The sequence below is a fragment of the Quercus lobata genome, chromosome 4 (assembly GCF_001633185.2).
Source record: "Quercus lobata isolate SW786 chromosome 4, ValleyOak3.0 Primary Assembly, whole genome shotgun sequence".
Classification (NCBI taxonomy): domain Eukaryota; kingdom Viridiplantae; phylum Streptophyta; class Magnoliopsida; order Fagales; family Fagaceae; genus Quercus; species Quercus lobata.
Window position 1 is genome coordinate 23,332,051 of NC_044907.1, and position 23,143 is coordinate 23,355,193.

The 23,143-nt window shown below is 37.4% G+C and overlaps 1 protein-coding gene across 1 annotated transcript; it reads right to left on the minus strand.

The window, feature by feature from the left end:
- Positions 1–6,195: 6,195 nt before the first annotated feature.
- On the minus strand, positions 6,196–11,868 carry LOC115984861. Its single transcript, XM_031107856.1, has 7 exons — positions 11,713–11,868; positions 9,772–9,858; positions 8,845–9,042; positions 7,434–7,598; positions 7,000–7,056; positions 6,725–6,871; positions 6,196–6,567 (listed from the first exon to the last, which is right to left on the minus strand). The coding sequence occupies exons 1-7, from the start codon at positions 11,866–11,868 to the stop codon at positions 6,196–6,198; spliced, it is 1,182 nt and encodes a 393-aa protein (XP_030963716.1).
- Between the last annotated feature and the right edge of the window lie 11,275 nt (positions 11,869–23,143).

Sequence of the window (23,143 nt, forward strand, 5' to 3'; positions counted from 1 at the left end):
AGAACTAGTTCTCATCCCCAGGTCATCCACAGGCGAATGGATAGACGGAGGTGACGATTTGGACATTGCTCAAGATTATCAAAGCTAAGCTGGACGACACGAAGGGTGCTTGGCCAGAAGAATTACCTAACGTCCTTTGGGCCTATAGGATCACGGTAAGAACCCCAACTGGGGAAACCCCTTTCAGATTCACCTATGGCACTGAAGCAGTAATCCTGGTCGAGGTAAGAGTATCCAGCATCAGGCGAGAGGTATGGTACGAAGAAGACAACGAGGATCAGCCCCGAATCAACCTAGATTTTCTGGACGAAGTAAGAGACAAAGCTTCTAGCAGAATGACGAAGTACTAATAGAAGATGATCGAATACTACAACAAGAGGGTAAAACTCAAACGACTTGACATAGGTAACCTCGTCCTGCGCAAGGTCACCACAGCGACTAGAGACTCTGCCCAAGGAAAGCTTTACCTCATATGGGAAGGACCTTACCGATTCGTCCACTACTCCAGGCAAGGCGGCAATCACCTGGAAACCCTAGACTGACAGAGGCTCCTACGGCCATGGAACATTGAACACTTGAAGAAGTACCACCAATAGATGTAGCAAATAAATGTATTCATTCCTGAAATTAATAAAAGAATTATTCAGCTAATATCTTCGTGCAAGTAGGTTTAGTCAGCTGTATATCAATAAGCATGACAAGATCCCATAAATGGGTGTAAGTCACAAAAATTTTGGCAAAGTAACAAGATTCTGTCTTAACGGATGTAAGTTACTGACAAAGCCAAAAACGAGACAAGAACCTTTTTAAAATATATATATATATATATATATATATATATAAGAACCTTGCAACAAACCAGAACAAAGTTCAGGCTGAATCTGAACTCCCAACCAGTTAACAACTAAGTAGCAGAACCTGCGCAAACGAGAAGCGAATCGCTGACGAAGAAAAAGGAAAGTCACAACTAAAAATTTTACTAAGTACAAAACACGAACGGAAGTAAGACATCACAAGCATGTCACGAGCCAGTAAGTGTGCAATCACAAATGCAAGTAAGTACGCAGCCATAAATTTAATTAAAGCCCAAAAACAACGGGCAGTTACCATTGTTTTCACATCTAAAGGCCTATAAACACTGGGCTAAAAATATTTTTCTCAAGATAGATTAAAAGGAAATTTTTCTGAAATTAGATTTACAAAAGTCCAAAATATAAAGGGCACCCAAAGAAAAAAGAGAAGAAAATTTTCAAGTATCAAGTTCAGGCGTCAGTAGCAACATCAGCAGGGGCATCATCAACAAGAGCCTTCTCGGGGGCGTCACCCTCAGGAACTGAAGACTGGGTAGCCTCGTCAATCGCCATCTCCTGTTCCATCACTTCAAGATCCAGGTTCTACAGGTCAACTCCAGTGGTATGCTTGACGAGGTACCTCCTCAGAAGCTCAAAACCTTTAAAGTACCAACTGAAGAGCAATGTGTTGTACTCGTCAATTTGTTGGAAAGCCTCGACGGACCTGGCAGCGATAGTCTTGAGCTTCTCTTTGGTAGCCAGAAGTTGGTCATCCTTCTCTAGGGTTAGCTGACGCTCAGCTTGAAGATCGTTAGTCAAGGTATTTTCCTTTAAGGTGTTGGCCTCGTCCATGGAGTCGATGAGCTTTTTCTTCAGTGTAAAATTCTTCTCCTCCAAAGCCTCCATCCTAGATATTTGAGACACCACCTTGGCCTCCTGAGTGAGGTACTCAGAAGCAATATGGAGATTCTCCCCCAACACCTGAAAAGAAAATTGAAGCCATCAATACAAAGAGAAAGAAAAAGAGACTAAAAGATGCACGAGCATTTTACCTGGACGAGCTTGTGGACGTGCTGATTCGCAACCACGTTGAATGGCACACCGGAAAAAGCCTTCAGGTCCTCAGCAGTCATGACCCCATCTACCCTGTCCACCGTTAATCCCTCGTCGTCCCAGATGGTAGACAAGCGAGAATCAGCCTTTTCCTTCTCCTTGCCCGATAAGTGCGGCCTTTTTGAGGAAGGAATAGGGATCTCTTCAACCGAAGTGGCTGGAGAGGCCATCCTTACAGTCTCAACATCAGAGACAATGGGAGTGGCAGAGGCAACTGGGGTAACGGACGGACCTTTCCCCGTAACACGCACTCCCTTCTTCCCAATGCTAGATAGTAGCTTGTCCTTCTTGGACCTCATCTTCGTATACATATCCTTGTTGAACTTGGTCGTCATTTCTACAGGAAGAAAACACTTGTTAAAAAAAAAAAAAAAATCCAAGTGTATACAAGAGAATCAATACTGACGAGCTCAATACTCACTCTTTTTTTCTTCGTTGTCAATGCCTCGCAGAACGTAAAGGGATGGGCCAGGACCAAGGTTATAGAAGGCAAGGGTCCGCAGATCTACCAGATCGTCCCAACTTTCGATCGTTAGGGCGTATTCTATTGCCTTCTCAACACACTCCATATGCCTACTTTTGAGCTTAGGCCGTCTCTTAACTACACAAAACAAGAAGCAAAGGATTCAGTGATGATAACAGCAAATACAACAAAACTAAAAACGACGAGAAGAAATATTGACACACCTAAGGTCAAGGTTCCCCACTGACGAAGCAATCTTGGGATATCACCCCAATCCCTGCTGGAGGGAGTTTCAAAATGTCCCCGGACACAAAGAAAAATCTTGATTTCCAATACTTGAAGGACAATGGTAAACCCTTGACAATCCTTGTTTTCCTCTCCCAGGGTACTAACTCATGATATCCTTACTTCTTAGACTCTTTCAAACGATACAGATAGATGAGTTCACCTACCTTAATCATGTCCCCGTTAGCGGCCAACCATATTTCCATATAGTTAACCACTATCCTCCATGAATTGGGCATAAGTTGCCCGAGACCAATACCAAAATGATCTAAAAGCTCCATCATGAACGGGTGGATGGGGAACCTAAGTCCACAAGTGAAGGCACCCTCATAGAAGCATACCTCACCAGGGAAGAAGTGACAAGCCCTATCCTCGTCATTCGGCCGACAAACACAAACCCTCTCTGGAAATTGAAACCTATCTTTAAATCTACCCATGGTGTCAGCATCCAGCCCACACACCTCCTCGAGGGCGTAAAAAGCCCTAACCTCTTGAGGGGTAGAAATGATAGTATCTCCTTCCATCAGGTCACCACTAGATGATAACCTAATCTCAAGCTCATTGGATCTAACCTCAGACATCATCCCCTGCTCTCTCACCAAACCCTCAAACCAATTAATTGATTGACGAAGCAAAGGAAACAACTCAGCCAATGCAACGCCCAAATTGTTACCCTAAAAAACAAAGTCCTCAAGATATGGGAAATCGCCTAACCCCCCCCCCCCCTAAACATGCGGAAAGGAAAAAAACTAAGGGGCAAGCTATCCTAACCTCAAAGCTACTAACCATGGACACCCAGGAAAAACACAGAAGAAAGAGGTAAATACTAAAATCGCAAAAGCCAGAAAACAAAAACAACCACAGCAAAGGAAAGAAGAAGGAAAAATCAGGAACTTATAACAGATTATGAAGAAAAAGGAAATAGAGGAAGAGGAAAAGAGAAACATGCCTTGAAAAGGTGCAGCTTAATCGGAGAAAAATTCAAAGGATGTTGCCGGAACAGGGTCGGAATAGTTGTAAGAACAAATGAAAAAGAAGAAACTTAGAGCAATGGTTAAAGAAATTGGAAAAAGTGAAGGGAGAAATGAAAGGAAAAGAAAGTTTAAAAACTAAGGCCCAAAAAACTGAAAAACAGCGGGAAACCCAAGGGGCATGCAAACAACTCCACCAATCAGCACGTGCCATGTGGCCACGATGCGTGTGGCACCGCCACTGCACATTTAATACAGCACGAAATCCCAAGAGTCGCTTACAGTCCAAAAGCATTTTATCTTCTATGGTCGTCATGACATGTCACGACGACCACATAATTCGGGGGCAGCTAATGGGAATGACGAAATCAACTACAGACAAGCTCAATAAAACAGATGAGACCATTCTCTGGGACGAGCCTAACCAGGTGCCCATGTCACCAACGAGGGTAGCAGGATCATTCAATGCCACCAATAATGCTCTGAACGTTTACAAAACTAGCTGTACATACCGTTGGGAGCATATTAAAGCCCCATTACTAAGCAAAAGGCGTTACCAAGAAAGGCATTAACATCACAATGTCAGCCACAACGGCTAGAATACAAGGCAACATATAAAAAACCCTCACATTGTCAACACAAGGTAGATACATACTTACGAAACATACCTAGTTAATCTTACATTCTATTATCATAAACTCCTTATACTAACTTTGGCATCAGAGACATTGTGGCAGACACCACACCAGTGACCATCTTAAGGGATCTTTACTTCCATTGTGACGCATGCGAACATCCGGTTCCATCTAGACGAACGCACTACGACTGACGAACTTGTGCTTCATCATGATCTATAAGCTTTTATTTTATGCATAATTTTAAACTACAGAAATTTGCAATTTAAACAATTTATTATGATATAACTATTGATCTTTAATTTTCTAGAAATTTTACAAGTATGAAGGATATAAGAAAAACATGCAATCCAATATTGGCAAATTTGTAAAAATTCACTTATAATATAAAGATATTGAGTAAAGTTGTAGCCTTAAGTTACAACCAATTTTGTAACTAAATTTTGTAATAAAAAAAAATTACATTGAACTTAATTACTAGGAACCAATACCTAGAACGTCAATCTCAATTAAGTGCAATCATTTTTATAAGTTTCATATTTTCCTTTTAATGTCATTCATTTTTGGTTAAAAACTCTATCAATTATGTTTTGTCTCTTAGTGGAATTGTTGGCATGATTTATGGCATGTTTGGATGTTAAAAAAAGGAGGGAGAGTAGAGTAGAGGGAAGGAGAGTAATTCAATTACCTTGTTTGGAAGTTTTTTAAGGAAGGAGGGGGAGGGGTTTAAAGGGGTTTGGAGGGGTTTTAACCACCTCTAACCCCTCATTTTTAATTCCCCCAAATTGGAGAGATTTGGAGGGAGAGTAGAGTAGATAAATCATTGAACAAATGAATTCTCCAATTTATCCTTTCTAAATTAACAAAATTACAAACTATTATATAAATAATTTTGTTTGTTTCCTGAGAAAATTAAGATGAATGAAAAAAAAATTGAATCTCACTAGCTAGGGAAAAAGCCAAGGCATCAGAGCCTACAAATTTGAAGCCCAACACGGAGTCAACACGTGTTGTTGACTTCTTGTTGTGTTGATCATGGCACAGAATACACAGTGACACTATGACCTTCTAAACTGGTTGTTGACTTTTGAACTTTACATTTACAAAGAAATACTAGGAAAAAAAAATGGCAACCTGTGTTTATCAATTGACAATTGCAACTTCCTCCGGTAGTGCCACTCACAAAACCAATTGGAAGTTTTTGTGTTTACGTGCTGTTTCTCATTAGTTGGCCTCTGTTTTGTTGCTGAGAAAACAGAGGAATTTTTTTTTTTTTTTTTTTTTGTTCTTCTTTTTGTCCACTGATAAGGAGCTTTCACTTAGAACAAGATACATAGTTGTATTAGGTTGAGTAGTCACAAATGATAATGAATCTGAGATTTAGAAGCTCCAATTTATTTTTCTTTTCGTACAATTTTAGCTACCACAAGGCCTAACTGAAAATTTTATTTGAATTTAATTAGTTATTTTTTAGTTTATATAAGCTTTAATGGTTTGCAATTTGTTGATTTTTATATTTAGTGTGAATGATTTTTAGGGTTCTTAACATTTTGAAATTGTAATGAAAAGAATTCACTAACATATTCTAGGATTGAAAAAAATCTTAGAATAAATTAATCATAGATCAATGTTGCAAGTCCATTTTCAAATAGGGATAAATTTGTCTATTTAGATCATTTCCTCTCCTCTCCATCCTAATTTTTAAAACATCCAAACAAGAAGAAGGGTTAATTACTCCCTTCCCCCTTACTAATTTTAAAAAAATCCAAATAAGGTAGAGGGGAATCATTCCCCTTCACTCTCCTCCCCACTACTCTCCCTCCCTCTACTCCCCTCTACTCTCCTCCCTCTTTAAACTTCCAAACAGGCCATTATTTTTAAAAACAGAGTTCTCTAAATTAAAATATTATTTATTAAAACTTAAATAATTAAATATTTTAATTGCCACATATTCCACCTGGGCCACCAAAATCGAAGGTGTATCCCAGGTTCCCACGATATACAGGATCCCTTACGCTATAATGGCTAGGACAATCAATGATTTTCTCATAACTATCACCATGAGGCCCATCTTCGATTCCTAAATTATTTGTAAATTGAGCAAATCTAATATAACATGTATGCTCATACTTGCCGTCTGGAAATACTCCAGATCCCATGGGTGGGCTAACTCCAGTTGGGGGATTAGGAGCGGCAACGATACCTCCCCAACCAACAATTTGAGGATTAACGAAATTGTTAAATATCTTTGCTGGATAATATCCAATATTAATACCATCGTATGATACCCACCAACTGCCAAAAAGATCCTGTCACATTAAAGACCAAGAGCATATGATCAAATTCACAAAACTATATCAACCTTTTTCAACTTTGTTTCAAATTTTGAATCTATGAAACCATATACATATAAGGCTAATATTACAAAATTAAATATTATGCAATTATAATTAACAATAGATTTACCTTAAAAATAGAGACTGCAATCTCAAAATGAGGACCGTAAGGAATGGATACATTAGTTATAGGTGCCCCGGGATAAACTCTTCTGTCAATTTGCACAAAACCTGGGCAATTAAGATTCAAGCAGCCTGTCGTTTTAGAACCGTCAATCTGTAATTTTTAAAGGTATTGTTAGTATCCAAAAGAAACAAACTTTCATGCATACCCAACAAGTAACACTACGTAAAATTTTCAAGCAGATTTTTAAATGACTGAAAAAAGAAGTATAGAAAACTTACTGTCCAATGTGTAAAAAAAATAGAATACTTAGCACCACCGTATATTGTTGGAGAAACCTATTTGAATCAAGCAGCACAAAAATTATTCTTTGTGAAAAATCTAGCTATGTTGTTCCATTTGTATATAATTATCAATTTTCTTGATAACCGTTATCCTTTACCAATGCATTTCACTCATTTTTTATTATTATAATATTAGAATTTGAACCCTTTGTAACCAATAACATAATTAAATTTTTGGTCATAATATCCTAGCCAATGGTAAAATGATCGTTTCCTCAATATGAATTGCATCTTATTCATGAAAGAATAAAGACCAGAGTTTTCATTGTTGCAAATGCCCATCGTTTGTTGCAGTTTATGATTGGAAAATTTTACCTAGATCAATAAGTATAAATTTTCAAATAAAAAAATAAGTATAAATTTTAAAATACCATCCATCCCGTAATGATAGCATTCGTTTTATATTCTTCGCCATTAATGATATGTATTGCTGCATAGCTGTCTCCCTGCTTAACATTAGGATTATAGACAGCTATGTTTCCTTTAACTCTAGTGTAGCTACGACCTGGTAAGTGTCGCGTTTGGATCATTGCACCCTGTACAATGAAAGTTATGAAAGTCAAGAACTACTTATGAAACTCTTGTTTAACAACATTCCAAATTAAAGAAATAAAATATATTGTAAGAAAATGTCATAATTCTTTTTAAGGGGTTGTAAGTTGTAAGAAGTCAAACAAAGTGTTCAAACATAGTTTTTTACTTTGTTATGGGATGACCTAAACTTGAGCATTTAGAAAAAGCGTATGCTTCGTCTATTAATTCTTTGAACAAGCCTACGTTTTTCACAATCTTCATCAATTTAGTTAATAGTACCGAATTAATTTAATTTAATTTTTACATAACAAATCTTTGTATCTACCTTTCTTTGTACATATTAGCTATCAAATACTATAATTATTCAATTTTTTGGGTTTGGATTGGTGTTTTATATTTAGAAAAACAACAAAAGATTGTTTTGAGAATTTTATTCTCTAAATTAATTTTCTTTTAGTGTTTTTCTCCCTTCAATTTTTTTTTTTTTTTTGGAAATATCTTTGTGGGAGTCAAAAACTCCAAGAAAGAAGAACAATCTGAATGTAATTAATCGACACAACTAATTTGTAAGAAACAAAAAGGTAATCCAAAATGGGAAGAATTAACAGATGTAGTTAGGGATTAAGATGAACTATCTGGCCGTATTTGACTAAAAATGGCTTTCACCAAGGTATACAATGATCTTTGTATTGTTACCAAACTCTCTCTTTCTTCTCCAAAAATTAAGATCCCCTTCTTCCATGGGAAGGTCCCTTTTTATCCCCTTAGCTCCCCCTTCTCCAGTTGTGCATCATCTTGCTAGATGATAGAGGATATTTGTCCCATCAGACTCCTTTCCCTAATTTTTTATCATAAAAATAGACTTTTGGGGAATTTTTGTTGTTCAGGTTGGTCATTAATCATTGACCAAAATATTCAAAATTGAAAACAACTCAAGGTTGTTTAAAACAAGAATTAATTGTGCATCTTTTCACAAATTTGCTTTAAATTGACATAATTAAATCTAAAAATATTAGGTTTAGGGATCACAAACTCCAAACTCCAAATATTAGGTTTTAGTATTGTTTAAGATTAGCTAATCAAACTCCAAACTTCATTTCAAACTTGTTTTGTTTAATTTATGCATCATTTTCACAAATCTTATTACAATGCTATATTTTTGTGAAAATAATCATGTGCAGTTTATACTTATACCAAGTATGGCTATCATTTCATCCTGTATCCTAAAATATATATCAAATAACTTACATAAACACCGCGAGAGTCTGCTGTTTGAGGATAAATGTTATTTGACATTGACCTAATTGCTATGAGGTCTTCTTTTGTTGTCCTACGAACAGGGACAGTTCCTGACGGACAAGCATCTTTCATTAAACCAATCAATGAATGTTTATTTCGTGAGAGACCTGCATTCTTTGTTCTTCTTAGTGCAAAACGAGGTCTTTCCTGAAGAAGAAAAAAAAATCAAATTAAACCAAAATTTCGAAATTTTCTTTTCAAACTTAATTACAGTCTTGTGGTAATTACATCCTTTATGTTGTCTCATATTTGTAGTTCAAACCTCACTTCCTTTTCCATCACTATCCACTTATTGAACAACAACAACAACAACAACAACAACAAAAAAAAACAATAACAATAAGTCTTAGTCCTAAAACTTTGGGCTCAATTATGAATTCTCAACAAGTTAAAAAAGAATTAGTCGAAATATGTTCTTTTTTGTCATTCTATTATATCTAAATCATTCTATGTCTATAATATATATTGACTTATATTGATAGGTCCTTTGTTATTACATTTACTTACACAAACAAATGTAAGCATATAAACTTACAAAAGTGAATGATTCATATGGACCATTGTTGTTAAGGATACCAAACTTGGCCATTTCTTGCTATAGTTAGAATGTACGTAGCCCAATTCTAATTCAAAAATGTTTTTCTGCATGATTGATTTGCTTAATTAATCCTTCAGATGATAAGCCCTAGTAAAATATAAATTTGTTAACATCAGGAGGCATGGGTGACATTGTAATCATTATGATATTTTACTGTTCAGAATTGATAAGCTACTACAATTTTTGAAGCAACCAGAAAAATAAGAAAACAAATGTATTGATTAATGCTATATATAAAGGAATAAAATAATAAATAGTTTCAATCAATGCTCAAGTACCTGGATCTTGTGATCTTTCAACAAAGGATGGTCAAAAGCCAATTGTTTATTGATATCGACAGAGTCAACAATAGATCCAAACTCTGTCTATAAGTTCAAAGATAAACAAGCTCTCTTATAACATGAAAACAAGTTCTATAACGCAAGAAAAACAAGTTCTCTTATAACATGAAAACAAGTTCTATAACATGTTATATATAAAATTAAAAAAAATTAAAATAATCATTAATAATAAGAGTTCCATGATTTAGACAGTGTGTGTGTGTTTGAATACAGCTTATTTTGCTGAAAACTGAAAACAATAAAAAATAATAAATTTTTTTACTGTTGGGCACTGTTTATTAGCCTAAATACACTGTTCATGGCCAATGAACAGTGCATAACATGCTAGTTAAAAAAAAAAAAAGGCCTGAAACGCGGATGCGCAATTGAGAAGGCAAAAAAATAATATCAGTTTTAATATTACTAGACTTTTCTCCTAGCTAGCTTTTAAGGTTTTAAAGTCACTGCAAAGATATGTGGTACTTAGATTTGGTCTCATCTTAGGATTTTTTTTTTTTGAAATCCCTATGTCTATGATAAATGTTTCATTAGGATAAAAAAAAAATGAATAATTACGTTAGAATAATAAAATTTTAACATTTAAGAATTTGGAAACAACAAACTTTATAACTTTAACCCCTTTTTTTTTTTTTGTGTGTCCGTTTGCAAACATATTATTTAGCTTTTTGTTAAATATATGCAAATGTATACTTGTACTCTGAAAATTTATCAAAATAAGTAAGAAAAAATAAGATTTTAAAAAGTTATACACATAAATTAAAAAAAGAAAAAAAAAAGCTTATAAGCCCAAATACACAAATTTATTTCCTTAAAGGGTACCAAGATGAAAAATCTTCAATGTAAGGAACCAAAATGAAAAAACCACAAAGTTTAAGGGCCAAACACATATTTCAGTCAAAATTAAATATAAATTCACTCATTTCATTAAATCTCAATTCCTCCGATTAAATCAATGTTAGTTATTAATCTCATAATTTTTTTTTCTCTTTTTTGTCTTTCAATCTTTTCCCCCTTACAATAAAGAGGAAGTGGAAATCAAACTCAAAATTTTCTTTTTTGGGAAAATTGGACAATAACACTTAATCTTAATACTATTGAGCATTTTATCTTACTTAAATGAACAATCAATTGATAATAGTAAATAACAATAATTAGAAAACATAATTTCTAAATGGAATGTTTAAATATCATTGCATCAAATATAATTGAAGTATTATAGTATTACAGCATAGGGTTGTCCATGGGTTGGTCCAGGTCGCGTTTGAGCTCGACCCCAACCTATCCCGACCAAGTTGTGTGGTAGATTGAAGGACTCGTTGCTGGCCGAGAGAATGAATGGGTCAGATTGGCCACGGGTTAAGTCGGTTTCATTCGAAATCGAGAGAGCTAGGGGAGATATAAAAAATAAAATAAAAAATCTGTTGGTTCTTCGTCAGAATATCACGATCTCCACCAGATCTGGTAGAGATCTCACCGGATCGATTGAGATCTCCTCAGATCTGGAGGAGATCTTGTTGAATCGACTGAGATCTCCCTAGAAATTCAATTATGATGCCGAAAATCACATGGATTTGGGAAAGGTAAGGTCATTGTCAATGGTGGAGATGAGATTAGAGAGGAGATCAAAGCAGAGGAAGTTGGGTTCATCGGGTGGGTCAAGTTTGTCGATTTCTCAAAATTTCAAACTGAAACCCAAACTGATCTTATCAATTTCTATCATCGACGACCCGTAGTGGAATGAGCCACCACTCGAATCAGGCGGTTTTCGGATCAGATGGCTTTGGATTTGGCAAGTTGGTTGGTTTGGATGGGTAGTGGACAGCCTTATTACAACATATAAAAATTCAAAACAAACATGAGTTTGAGTTAGTCTAAAACCTGAATGCTTTTGACAGGAGGTTTGTTTATGAGCTTTAGTTGTCTTTCCAACTCCAATTCCTCTTCTTCGGATGCAATTTGAGTTCCATTCACCTGATAGCTACTTGCCAAACACAGACACAAAACTACAATTAGGATCATTCTTTCAAAATCCATTGTCTCACTAATTTGATGTAAGTATGTTGGATTACTATATTTGGGGCTATTTATAGAGGAGAGGTGGTGAGGTGAAGATAAGTACAAGGTGTTGTGCAGTGCAAATGTGACTCATGTGAGCAGGCTAGTAGGGCCTGTACTATCATCCTATGGCTAACTTGTAAAGCAAAAAATGTGTCCTAAGAAGAAAAGGGTCCTAGCAAAAAAACGTGTCCCATGATGGGACTCCCAACAATGAAATAAACTAAAAAAATATATAATTTAAGTTAAATAAATAAAAGACTCTGAGTCTTCATTTTCGGAAAGACAGAAAGGGGAAGAGCTATAGAAGATTACCTCTGGTAGAAAAAATTCAAGCTAGACTAACTAACTGAGTTTATGGAAAAAGATTAAGGATCAAGATGAAGATGAAGAAAAGAATCAAGATGAAGATGAAGAAAAGAAAGGTAAGAATATAGATGGAGAGTCAGAGAAATAGAGAGATAAGAGATTTTTCTTTTGTTTTTGAAATTTATAATCTCTATTTTAGCACATTTCAAGACAATTACGTTTTATTATTAATGAGTTTGTTTGGTATTAATTTTGATTTTAGCATATTTAATAATGAGTTAATAAATTTGTCTCCTAAAATTTAATTTTGTTAGTTGAAGTTTCACTATTTTATTTTTTTTCCTTTTTAATTTTTTGCATTTTAGGATACAATGAGGTCTTTTTAATGTAATTTATTGACCAATAAAAGTGCTTAAATTTTTTATTATTTAAAATATATAGATATTATATATATATATATATATTTTTTTTTTTTTTTACAAGTGGGGTCCTTTTATTTGGGGGCCTTAGGTGATTGCATTAATTGCATTACCTATTGAGCTGGCCCTAGTCTTGTTACCTTACCATGAAACGCCGACTCCTTAGCCTGCAGTTTTGCTCAAGGAAGCAAAGGCTGCGATCGTTACTAAATTGAAAAGAGTGATTGATCTTTTGTTTTTTTTTTTTAATCTACACTTTACCATCTCGGTTGGAAAAACCAGCCGAGTTTTTTTTTTCTTATAAGGTCTCATTATGGAAAGCCAACAAAGCTTTTGATACCAACAAAGATGTTAAATAGTGTTAAATTGTTAATATTGATTAAAAAAATGGATTAATTTGCTATTTGCAGCTATCTATAAATGCCCTAATTTTATTTTATAACTCGATCATTAGGGGAGAGAATTTGAATCATCGACCTCTTTATTAGAACAATAAGAGGAGAAGATGGATTAATATTTTCTTTTACTTTATCTTTACCTTACCATCTCTATTGGAAACACCAACCCAAATTTAATTATTTATTTATTTATAAGGTCTCGTTACACGATTACAAAATGCCAAAAAGGCTCTTGGCACCAACCAAGGACGAAATGAAAAGGGAAAGATAAATTGATTTACTGTCTTCTAGGAAGTAGTTGCTTATGATTTGCGTGTATTTGAACTTTGACTCAGAGAGGGAGTACGCTCGTTGAGGACACTTTTGACAATGGCAAATATGGCTCATTAAATTCAGCCCAAGAAGCCACCGGTGCAGCGCACACAAATGGTAAAGTTCATAAACTATTCAAGTCAACATTCCATAGATTTGGGCCTTCGAATTGAGTTAAGCTAGGCCCATAAAATCAACCTAGAAAGGCCATTAACATGACCAAACGCTAGGATGTGGAGGTTGCTAAATTAAGCCATGGGCAGCAAAATCATAAGCCCAATTTAAGATATTGGCTAGCTTGGTTCCACACAAAAATTGGTACCTCTCATGCCTAGTCCCACGGTCAAGTTAAAAGTTAGGTTAATCGAAGTCTTCTCTCATTATGCGGACCAAGCCCACAAGACAAAGAAGAAGCCAACAATGGAAAAATAAAGAGATGTGGATTGAAGGGTAGGTGAGTCATTTCGCACTAATCTCTATCTCGGGCTCATTCAAAGTTTCTCTGATGGACTTGGGACACGAGGAACCAATGACCCATGTTTAAATTTAGTAGCTCATAACCACTACAATTTCTGTACTTTCAATACTTGACAATGTATAAAGTTTAACTGACTTTTTTCTCTCGTGTTTCTCTCCACTGGGAAGCCACGATGGTGAAATCCCTAGCCTTTACATAGGCAGAATCTTTCCCCTGCTCTGGTGGAATCTTGGCTCTCTCATCCCAGTTCCAGTCTTCATCACCTTTCTATTCCGTGGCTCTCTGTGTCCAGTTTTCTGCCTTCCTACACTTTCTATCCTTCTCATCCACATCGCACCCCACCCCTCTACAGCATGGACGATCTCACAGGTCGGTGTGCCCGCCTCTCCCTTCACAAAAAGGAACGCCAAACCATCCCTTTAACCCCTGTTTTGGAGAACAATAACAGAGTACTTGTGGCCAAGCTCTTCACCAAACGTCGACTTAACGTGGAGGCATTGTCACGGACACTCAAAAGCATGTGGAGATTTGCCCAAGACTTCGAAGTTCGTGACTTGGCCTCAAACACGGTGCTGCTTCTGTTCACCCATGAGGCTGATGCGCAAAAGGTGATCTCGCAAGGACCTTGGTCGTTTGACAAGTACTTGATAGGCCTCTACCAACCTAGTGCCTCTGAATCTGTGGACGACGCAAAGTTTGTCACAAGCCCCTTTTGGATTCAAATCCATAACCTTCCTCTCAGTCGTATGAATAAAGTTAATGCTACAGATATAGGGAACACTATTGGCAGAGTTGTACAGGTTGATGCGTCACCATCTGGGGAATGCAGAGGACGCTGCATTAGGGTCCGAATCCTTATAGACATTGAGCAACCCCTCTGCAGAGGACGTTACGTGGATTTGGGTGGCTCGGATCCCCATTGGATTTCTTTCCAATATGAACGGCTACCTATATTCTGCTACTGGTGTGGTCGCTTAAATCATGATGAGAGGGACTGCAAGATCTGGATTGATAGTGGCGAGTCATTGCAGAAGAGTGACCAACAATATGGCCCATGGTTGAAAGCTTCCTTGACCACCATGCAACAACCAAAACTGGTACGTACCAAATCTTCCCAACCAACAGCCCCACCTCAACCTCCACGACCCACACCTTCACCATCTACACGACCATCACCTCCGACGGAAAACACGCCATCACCATTGCCGAACCTACCCACTACGACTCAAAATGCAGAAACCGTGACTCAAGCCGATAAATCCGAAACTGCACCAACCCACAAGGAAATTTTATCGGACCCACAACTGTTTGACACGTTTATCACGGACCTTGACCATGATCTAAATTACAATCCACTTTCACACACCCCAAATCCACTACCACAGTTGGCCCACGCTCCATTAACTGACATTGTTCAACATTCCTATTCCACCACTAAGTCAACTATCCCTTTAAATGTTAACTCTGACACTTTGACCACAAACCACCCAGATATTCCATTCCCCACACACATGTCTGACACACCAAAAGCCCCAGAACCCACTACTACTCCCACAAACCAAACTGTAACAGAAAAAACCGTACCTTTGCATGGTACCTGGCGTCGAATAGGACCACCCCACAACACTGTGACCGTTGGTATCTCTTGTGAATCAGTGTTGGGATCTAAACGGAAGCAACAGGATGGACCATTACCTGATGACCCACCCAATGACAAGAAGCAGAGGCTCTTGGAAATGGAAGCAAAGTCACTGGGTAAACTCATGGCAGAAAATTTGGGATCGGCGGTGGCTACTCGGCAGCACCGCCGGACGCAATGATCATCATGAGTTGGAACTGCCGGGGGCTTGGGAACCGCTCGGCAGTTCGGGTACTCGCCGACTTGGTGAGATCAAAAGGACCCAACGTTTTGTTTCTTATGGAGACAAAATTGTCAGTAACTGAGATGATTCCGATTAGAGATGAATTAGGGTATCGTTCTATGCTTGCGGTACCAAGTCTGAGACGGAGTGGGGGTCTGGCTCTCCTTTGGAAGGATGACATTATGGTAGATACTCAGACCTATTCTCTTAATCATATTGATGCAAAAATCCTGGTTTCTCCACAGGTAGAATGGCGCTTGACTGGTGTGTATGGCCATCCAGAGGAACAGAGGAAGAAGGAAACCTGGGCTTTATTGCGGCATCTCCATTCTAGGGCCTCCATGCCGTGGATTTGCATAGGTGATTTTAATGAAATCTTGTCATCTGATGAAAAAAGTGGTGGTGTGCCTAAGCCACTGGGGCCTATGCAGGATTTTCAAAGCACCTTGTTGCATTGTGATCTAGTAGACTTGGGATACCAGGGGTACAAATATACTTGGCGGAACGGCAGGCCAGTAAACATGTTTGTGGAGGAGCGGTTGGATAGAGCTTGTGCGAACCCGAAATGGAGAGAGATGTTTCCGACTGCTAAAGTTAGACATCTAACGGCCTCTTACTCTGACCATGACCCTATTTTACTCGAAACAGAGTTTGCTCCGTTGAGGTGCAGGCGAAGGAGGATCCAAAGGTTTGAAGAAAAGTGGGTGGCCCACGGGGAATGTGAAGAGCAGATAAGAAGATCGTGGACCCAGTCCCACCCAATTGGGAGTCCAATGTTTTGTCTCTTCGAAAAGATCAAGAAGTGCCGCATGGACCTTGTGCAGTGGAGCAGGGGTGCTTTCGGAAATACCCGAGAGCGTCTTAGTGCCAAGCAACAAGAGCTGCAACAGTTGGTTCATTCCAACTATGGAGATAATATGGAACGTATTAACCAGACAAAGAGAGAAGTCAATGAACTCATGCATAAGGAAGAGGTTTTTTGGCGACAACGATCTCGAGCTATATGGCTCCCTGTTGGCGACAAAAATACCAGATTTTTCCACCAGCGTGCAAGCCAACGAAGACAAAAAAACCAGGTTGAAGGCTTGGTTGATTCGGATGGATTGTGGCAAACGGAGGAAACTAAAGTGGCAGATATTGCAGTGGACTATTATCAGACTCTCTTCACAGCATCCGCAACTACTCATATGACCGAAGTGGTGGACAAGGTAGACAGGGTTGTGACAGATGATATGCGACGCACACTGATGCTCCCTTACACTGAAGAGGAGGTAAGAGTAGCCCTTTTCCAAATGCATCCATCCAAGTCCCCTGGCCCCGACGGCATGTCACCATATTTTTTCCAAAAATTCTGGCACATCGTTGGCCCTGATGTCACGTCCGCTGTGTTGTCTGTTTTGCATTCTAGACGATGCCTACACAAAATGAACCTAGCCCACATAGTACTCATACCCAAAAAGAACAAACCTGAGCATATGAGTGAATATCGCCCCATCAGCCTTGCAAATGTGGTATCAAGGATGGTCTCCAAAGTCATAGCTAATCGTTTGAAGATGATCTTGCCAAATGTCATCTCAGATGCCCAAAGTGCTTTTGTGCCAAATAGACTTATCACCGATAATACCTCAGTGGCTTTTGAGATGTTACACCGTATGCGGAACCGACGGAAAGGGAAGATTGGGCACATGGCAGTGAAGTTAGACATTAGCAAAGCATACGATCGGGTGGAATGGAGCTTTCTCAGGCAAATAATGCTCAAGATAGGACTTCCTGTACAGTGGGTGGACATGGCCATGGAAACAGTACAAACGGCAACTTACTCGGTCCTCATCAATGGTGAGCCTCGAGGACACATTACTCCGACCCGTGGAATCAAACAAGGTGACCCTCTTTCACCTTATCTCTTTTTGTTATGTGCTGAAGGTTTGTCCTCTATGTTGCGAAAAGCCACAGACACCAAAGAATTGCATGGCATCACCTCATGTCGGGGTGGAGTCCAAATATCACATCTCCTCTTCGCCGATGATAGCTTACTTTTCTGTGAAGCTACTCCAAGTGAATGCCATCGCTTGTTGGATTTATTGGCTAAGTATGAGGCTGCCTCTGGACAGGCCATAAATCGCCAAAAGACATCCCTTTTCTTTAGCCGAAATACAAGGAATGAGGTGAAGGAAGAGATTCGAGGTTTGATGGGTGCGCAAATTATGACTGGCTGTGAGAAGTATTTGGGGCTGCCAATGGTAGGAGGAAAGTCCAAAGTGTCAACTTTCAGAGAACTACAAGAGAAAGTCACCAAAAGGGTCATGGGATGGAAGGAGAAGCATATCTCAAAGGCGGGTAGAGAAGTGCTGATCAAAACTGTCGCCCAAGCGATTCCCACCTACTCGATGAGCCTTTTCAAAATTCCCAAAACAGTTTGTGATGGTATAAACTCTGCTCTATCCAAGTATTGGTGGGGTCAAACTAGGGAGGAGAAGAAAATACATTGGATTAATTGGGGAAGGCTGTGCACATCGAAAAGGAAGGGCGGAATGGGGTTTCGGGACATCCATGCCTTTAACTTGGCTATGTTGGCGAAGCAGGCATGGCGACTGCTACATGAAACGCACTCACTGTTTTACCGTGTGTACAAAGCTCGATATTTTCCCTCATGCTCTTTTATGGATGCGGAATTGGGAGCAAGCCCATCGGTAGTGTGGAGGAGTCTATTACAAGCACGTGAGGTGATTAGGGAAGGTTCTATATGGCAGATGGGTAATGGACAAATGATAGGTATTAATACCCATAGGTGGCTGCCTCGACCACCAACCTTTAATAATGGAGCAGATAAAAGCTTGAAAGTGGCTGACCTCATAGATGCAACTACAAACCAGTGGGATCGAGCTAAGGTGCATGCCATTTTTGCCCCGGGTACAAGGGAGGATATCCTACAGCTCAAGCTAGGTAATATGACCTTGAGGGACAGACTGATATGGACGGAAAATAAGGCAAAAAAGTTCTCGGTGAAAACGGCCTATCAGGTGGCTCTTCGACTCCACCACCCACAATCAGGAGAGCACTCCCAAGCTAGATTGGATCAGAAGATGTGGAAAAAGATATGGTCTATAAACGTCCCTCCCAAGGTACGGACTTTTATTTGGCGTGCATGCTCTAATATCCTGCCTACCAAAGCAAATCTACTCCAAAAGAAGGTGCAGGTGGACCCCACTTGTTTTGTGTGTGGACAACATGAAGAAACAACGGGACATATATTGTGGGAATGCCCTCTAGCTCGTAACGTGTGGGCACTGGTTAGGGGTAAGGTTCAGAAGACAAGCTCCTGGGTGCCAAGCTTCTTCCTTCTTACGAGACAGATGATGGAGAGACTATCAGGGAATGAATTTGAGCTATGGGCTATGATTGCATGGGCACTCTGGAATGCACGAAACCGTATACACTTCCAAAACACACAGACCCATCCAACTGAGATCCTCAAGCAAGCAATGGACCTGCTGATGGACTACCAGAAACTTGTTCGAGATCTTGTGCAACGGCAAAAGGCACGATGACTCTTATAGCTTTTTATCAAGGACTTTGGTAGTTTGTAGGGACTGGTTTTATTTTATTCTTTCTCTTGTACTGTTTGGGCTTGTAGAAGGGGTAGGCCACGATGCATGGATTGCATGGCTTTGTGTATTACAGCTCATCAGCCAAGTCTATATTTGTATACTCTTATTTTTCTTTTGTTTAATATACTTCTATCTTTGACGTCAAAAAAAAAAAAAAAAATTTAGTAGCTCATAGAAAGTCCAAGTCATCTGCTAAACCAACACAAATACCTTGATACATGTAGCCTTGTTTTCCAACAAAGATGCAACCATCATTTGATGATAGTTTTTCTAGATCCTTTATTTCAAAAAATGAGTCAAACCTTTAACCTTTAACATATCTGAATCGTATTGTGTTCAATGCAAAAAAACATTAGATATAAGCCATATCCTTCCATATTATCAATGAACTAAGCATAATCCTTCATTATCTATATTAGGCCAACTTTAGCTTACAATTTTTATGTATAACTATGGTTTTAAAAACCAGACCGGTTAAAGAACAGGAAAAGGTAGTGATTTTCGATTTTATGGTCGGATCGTGGTTAGACCGATAGTCAAACTAGTGACGTCATAATTAATTAATTAATAGTTTTAAATTATAAAATATAAATAATAAAATATGTAATAAGTTTAAAACTAAGAATATTTAGTTTTAAATACATATTTTTTTATTTAAAAAATGTGAGTTTAATTATCACATCTTATATTTAGAAAATTAAAATAACAAATCCACAACTTATATAGTATTAAAAATATTTACTATGAAATTAACAATACATAATAAATTAGTAATTCTTTAAAAAAAATTTGTACTATTGTTTATTACTAAATTTATATGGATTATTATTGTGCATTTTTTATATATATTATGCTTTGGCTACATATATTATATATTATTATTATTTATTTATATGATCAAAATTGGCAATTGGCAATTGCCTTCATTGAAGAATCTCTCTCCTCAACTACTCTTTTTTTCTATTCTTTTTTCTTTTTTAGTGGCAAAGGATGGTCATGGTTGATTGCTTTACTTTTTCAGATCTTTACTATTTAGTCAAAATTGCTACATTTTGGTGTTTTAAGCAAACTGGCCAAAAACTGGTTCAACCATACCAGTTTCTGGTTTTTACCGTTGAACCGGTAGGTTCCCGGTTATTTCCGATTATTGGATAATTTTTGGTTTTTAGTAATAACCAGACCGGATTGAAGGCCGATTCCCGTTGAACCGATCAGACCGACCAGTCCAATCCGGCTTTTAAAACCATGTGTATAACATTATAACCTTAATTTCCATTGTTCCAGGTCCTTAATGTTTTTCCTTTTAATGTGTGTGTGTGTGTGTGTGTGTGTGTGTGTTTGTTTATTTTTTATTTTTAAATGGATGAAGTTTATTTAAAGATATGTAAAGCATTCTTGTGTTTGCATGTTATGCTCCCTTTTTACCATTTACTAATTGCACCATACATGACTTTTCAGATGAGACTCCTAAATGTGGTTCTTTAAGCAATACTGATGATGATAAGAACAAGGAATAAACAACCAAGATTACCAGGATTTTGCAAACAGACTGAACATTATAAGGGATTATATTATCAAAAAAACAAAAATGATAGAGACCTTAAGTTTCATGAAAAAAGGGATGCAATTGATAATAGACATAGGATGCCTATCAGTAGTTTGAGGTTGTTAACTAAAGGTACAAATAAGTTATACAAAGTTGGAGGTTGTTTTTAACTTTGTACCTGGGTAGAACAAAGAAATCAAATTTCTCATATTGGTGTACTGTTTTAAGATATTTGAGCTTTTTATAGGGATTTGAACTCTATAATTACTCATGTATTATCTAATATATATTTTTTTTGAAGCTGTATTATCTAACGTTCTTAAGAATAAATAAATAATACTATTTTAGAACTTAGTTTTAGTAGTTTGCACAAGTTAGCGATTAGTATAATATAAAAGTGAAACGTTTAATTTTTTGTTGATCATACCTTATTGCGCCAGTTGAATATATAAATTTGTTCCACAGAAAGATGTGTCCAATTGTTTGACTGCTTAAGCAAACCGTTTTAGTTGCTACTATTGGTGTTTGGTTGCATCATTTCGAAAAATTATTGAATACTCTAAGGGTACCATAAATGCGCACCCCCCTTTCACATGAATTGTAGGTCCCACTATAAATTTAATTAGTAAGACTCACAGTTATGTGAGAGGAGGAGTACGCATTTATGGTCATGAATTTTGTCACCAAAACCTCTCTCTTGTTTATTTATATTTTTGATAAAAGCCTCTCTTATTTGACTCTCTTTCAATAACAATTTCTTCTTCTTTTCTCAACCTTTCGACCCCCAATATTTCTCCAGTCTCCATCGAGTTTCCCCCAACCCGAAGCTGCTTCTCCCCTCTCTTTCTTTTCTCTAATTTACCAAATCCTTCTCTCCACAACAGTGAAGAACTTCTTAGGTCTAGGCCGACTTCTCACAAAAAGCTTTCCTCTTTGCTTTTCAGATTGTAGTTCATCATTAGGTCTACTTCCTCCCATTGTATAGCGTCCTACTACCATCTTTTCGACGTCAAGAACATGTTTACTGTGATCAGACTGGCCTTTCTCCAAAAGCATTATCGGTAAAGTTTCCAATTTTTTTTTTTTTACTTGCTAGTTAAATATGATTTAGGCTTTCGGAATTTCAATTGGCTTGACTTTGATTTTGAATAATTAAATGAGGTAGAGTGGTTTTTGATAATTCAATTATTGGGCGCATTGCCCTCTGTTTGGGGGGAAAATAAAAGGCAATGTCAGGGCCAGCACAACACGTATTAGAGATCTATATGTGACATGTGATGTCCTTTATCTACTTTTTTTATTGTTTGCCCACCAAAAACATAAGTATACTTTCAAACCATTAATATTGAACCATCACTTGCTTTTATATTTTGTTGAGAAAGATTAAAATGCAGAACATATATAAATATGCTACAAGTTGAACATTTATATGTCTGCAAATCACATTTACGAATATGTAGAGATGGAAGTGTGTGTGAATGTGTGCAATTGAACCATCTATCTTAATCGATTCCCTTGCTCCTACATAAATATATCTTTTGAGGGTGGGTAACACCTTCGCTTGCAATGTTGAGGCTGAATTTCATGAAATAGAGATTGAGTCTATTGATGTAACTAGAAAAGTTGAAGGAAGCAAAAGAATGCACTACTATAATGGTAAGTTTTTTCTAATAGTTAGATTTGCATGAATTGAATGAAATAGTGATCTTCCTATGCCTTAATGATGAGAATCAACAAGCATTCAAAGATTCATTGCATGTTCCAGTTGAGCCTATTACTAAAGCAAGATCCAAGAAGATCAAAGAAGCACTTAATGGGCTGATTCAAGAGATTTAGGCTAATTCAAATGCGGGATATTCCAAGCTGGGCCCAAAGGAAGATGAATGCGTAATAAATTTAATTCAAGCTATTGAGGGCTGATTTGGCTTAATTGGGCTTGATTTATGGCGTAGATTAATGGCCGATTGATTTTCCAGCTCCATATCAATTAATAGATATTTTTCCTATTCTGGAGCTTCTAATTTCGGACTAGATCTACCTTAATTTTAGGATTTTATTATTTAGAACGTTTTTTTAGCTATTTTCCTATTTTGGATTTGCTAATTTCAGACCAAATCAACTTTTATTTAGGGTTTTATTATAGTACATTTTTAGATTTTCTATTTTCAGTCATGTCTTATAAATAGCATGCACTCATTGTAATAGAGGAGATTTATTGAATAAAAATCAGAAAAAATGTGAGGCTTTGCTCTTCTTTTGGTTCTTCAAGAACTGTGTACTTATCAGAGATTCTTCCTTGTGGCATTCAAACTTTATACCTTT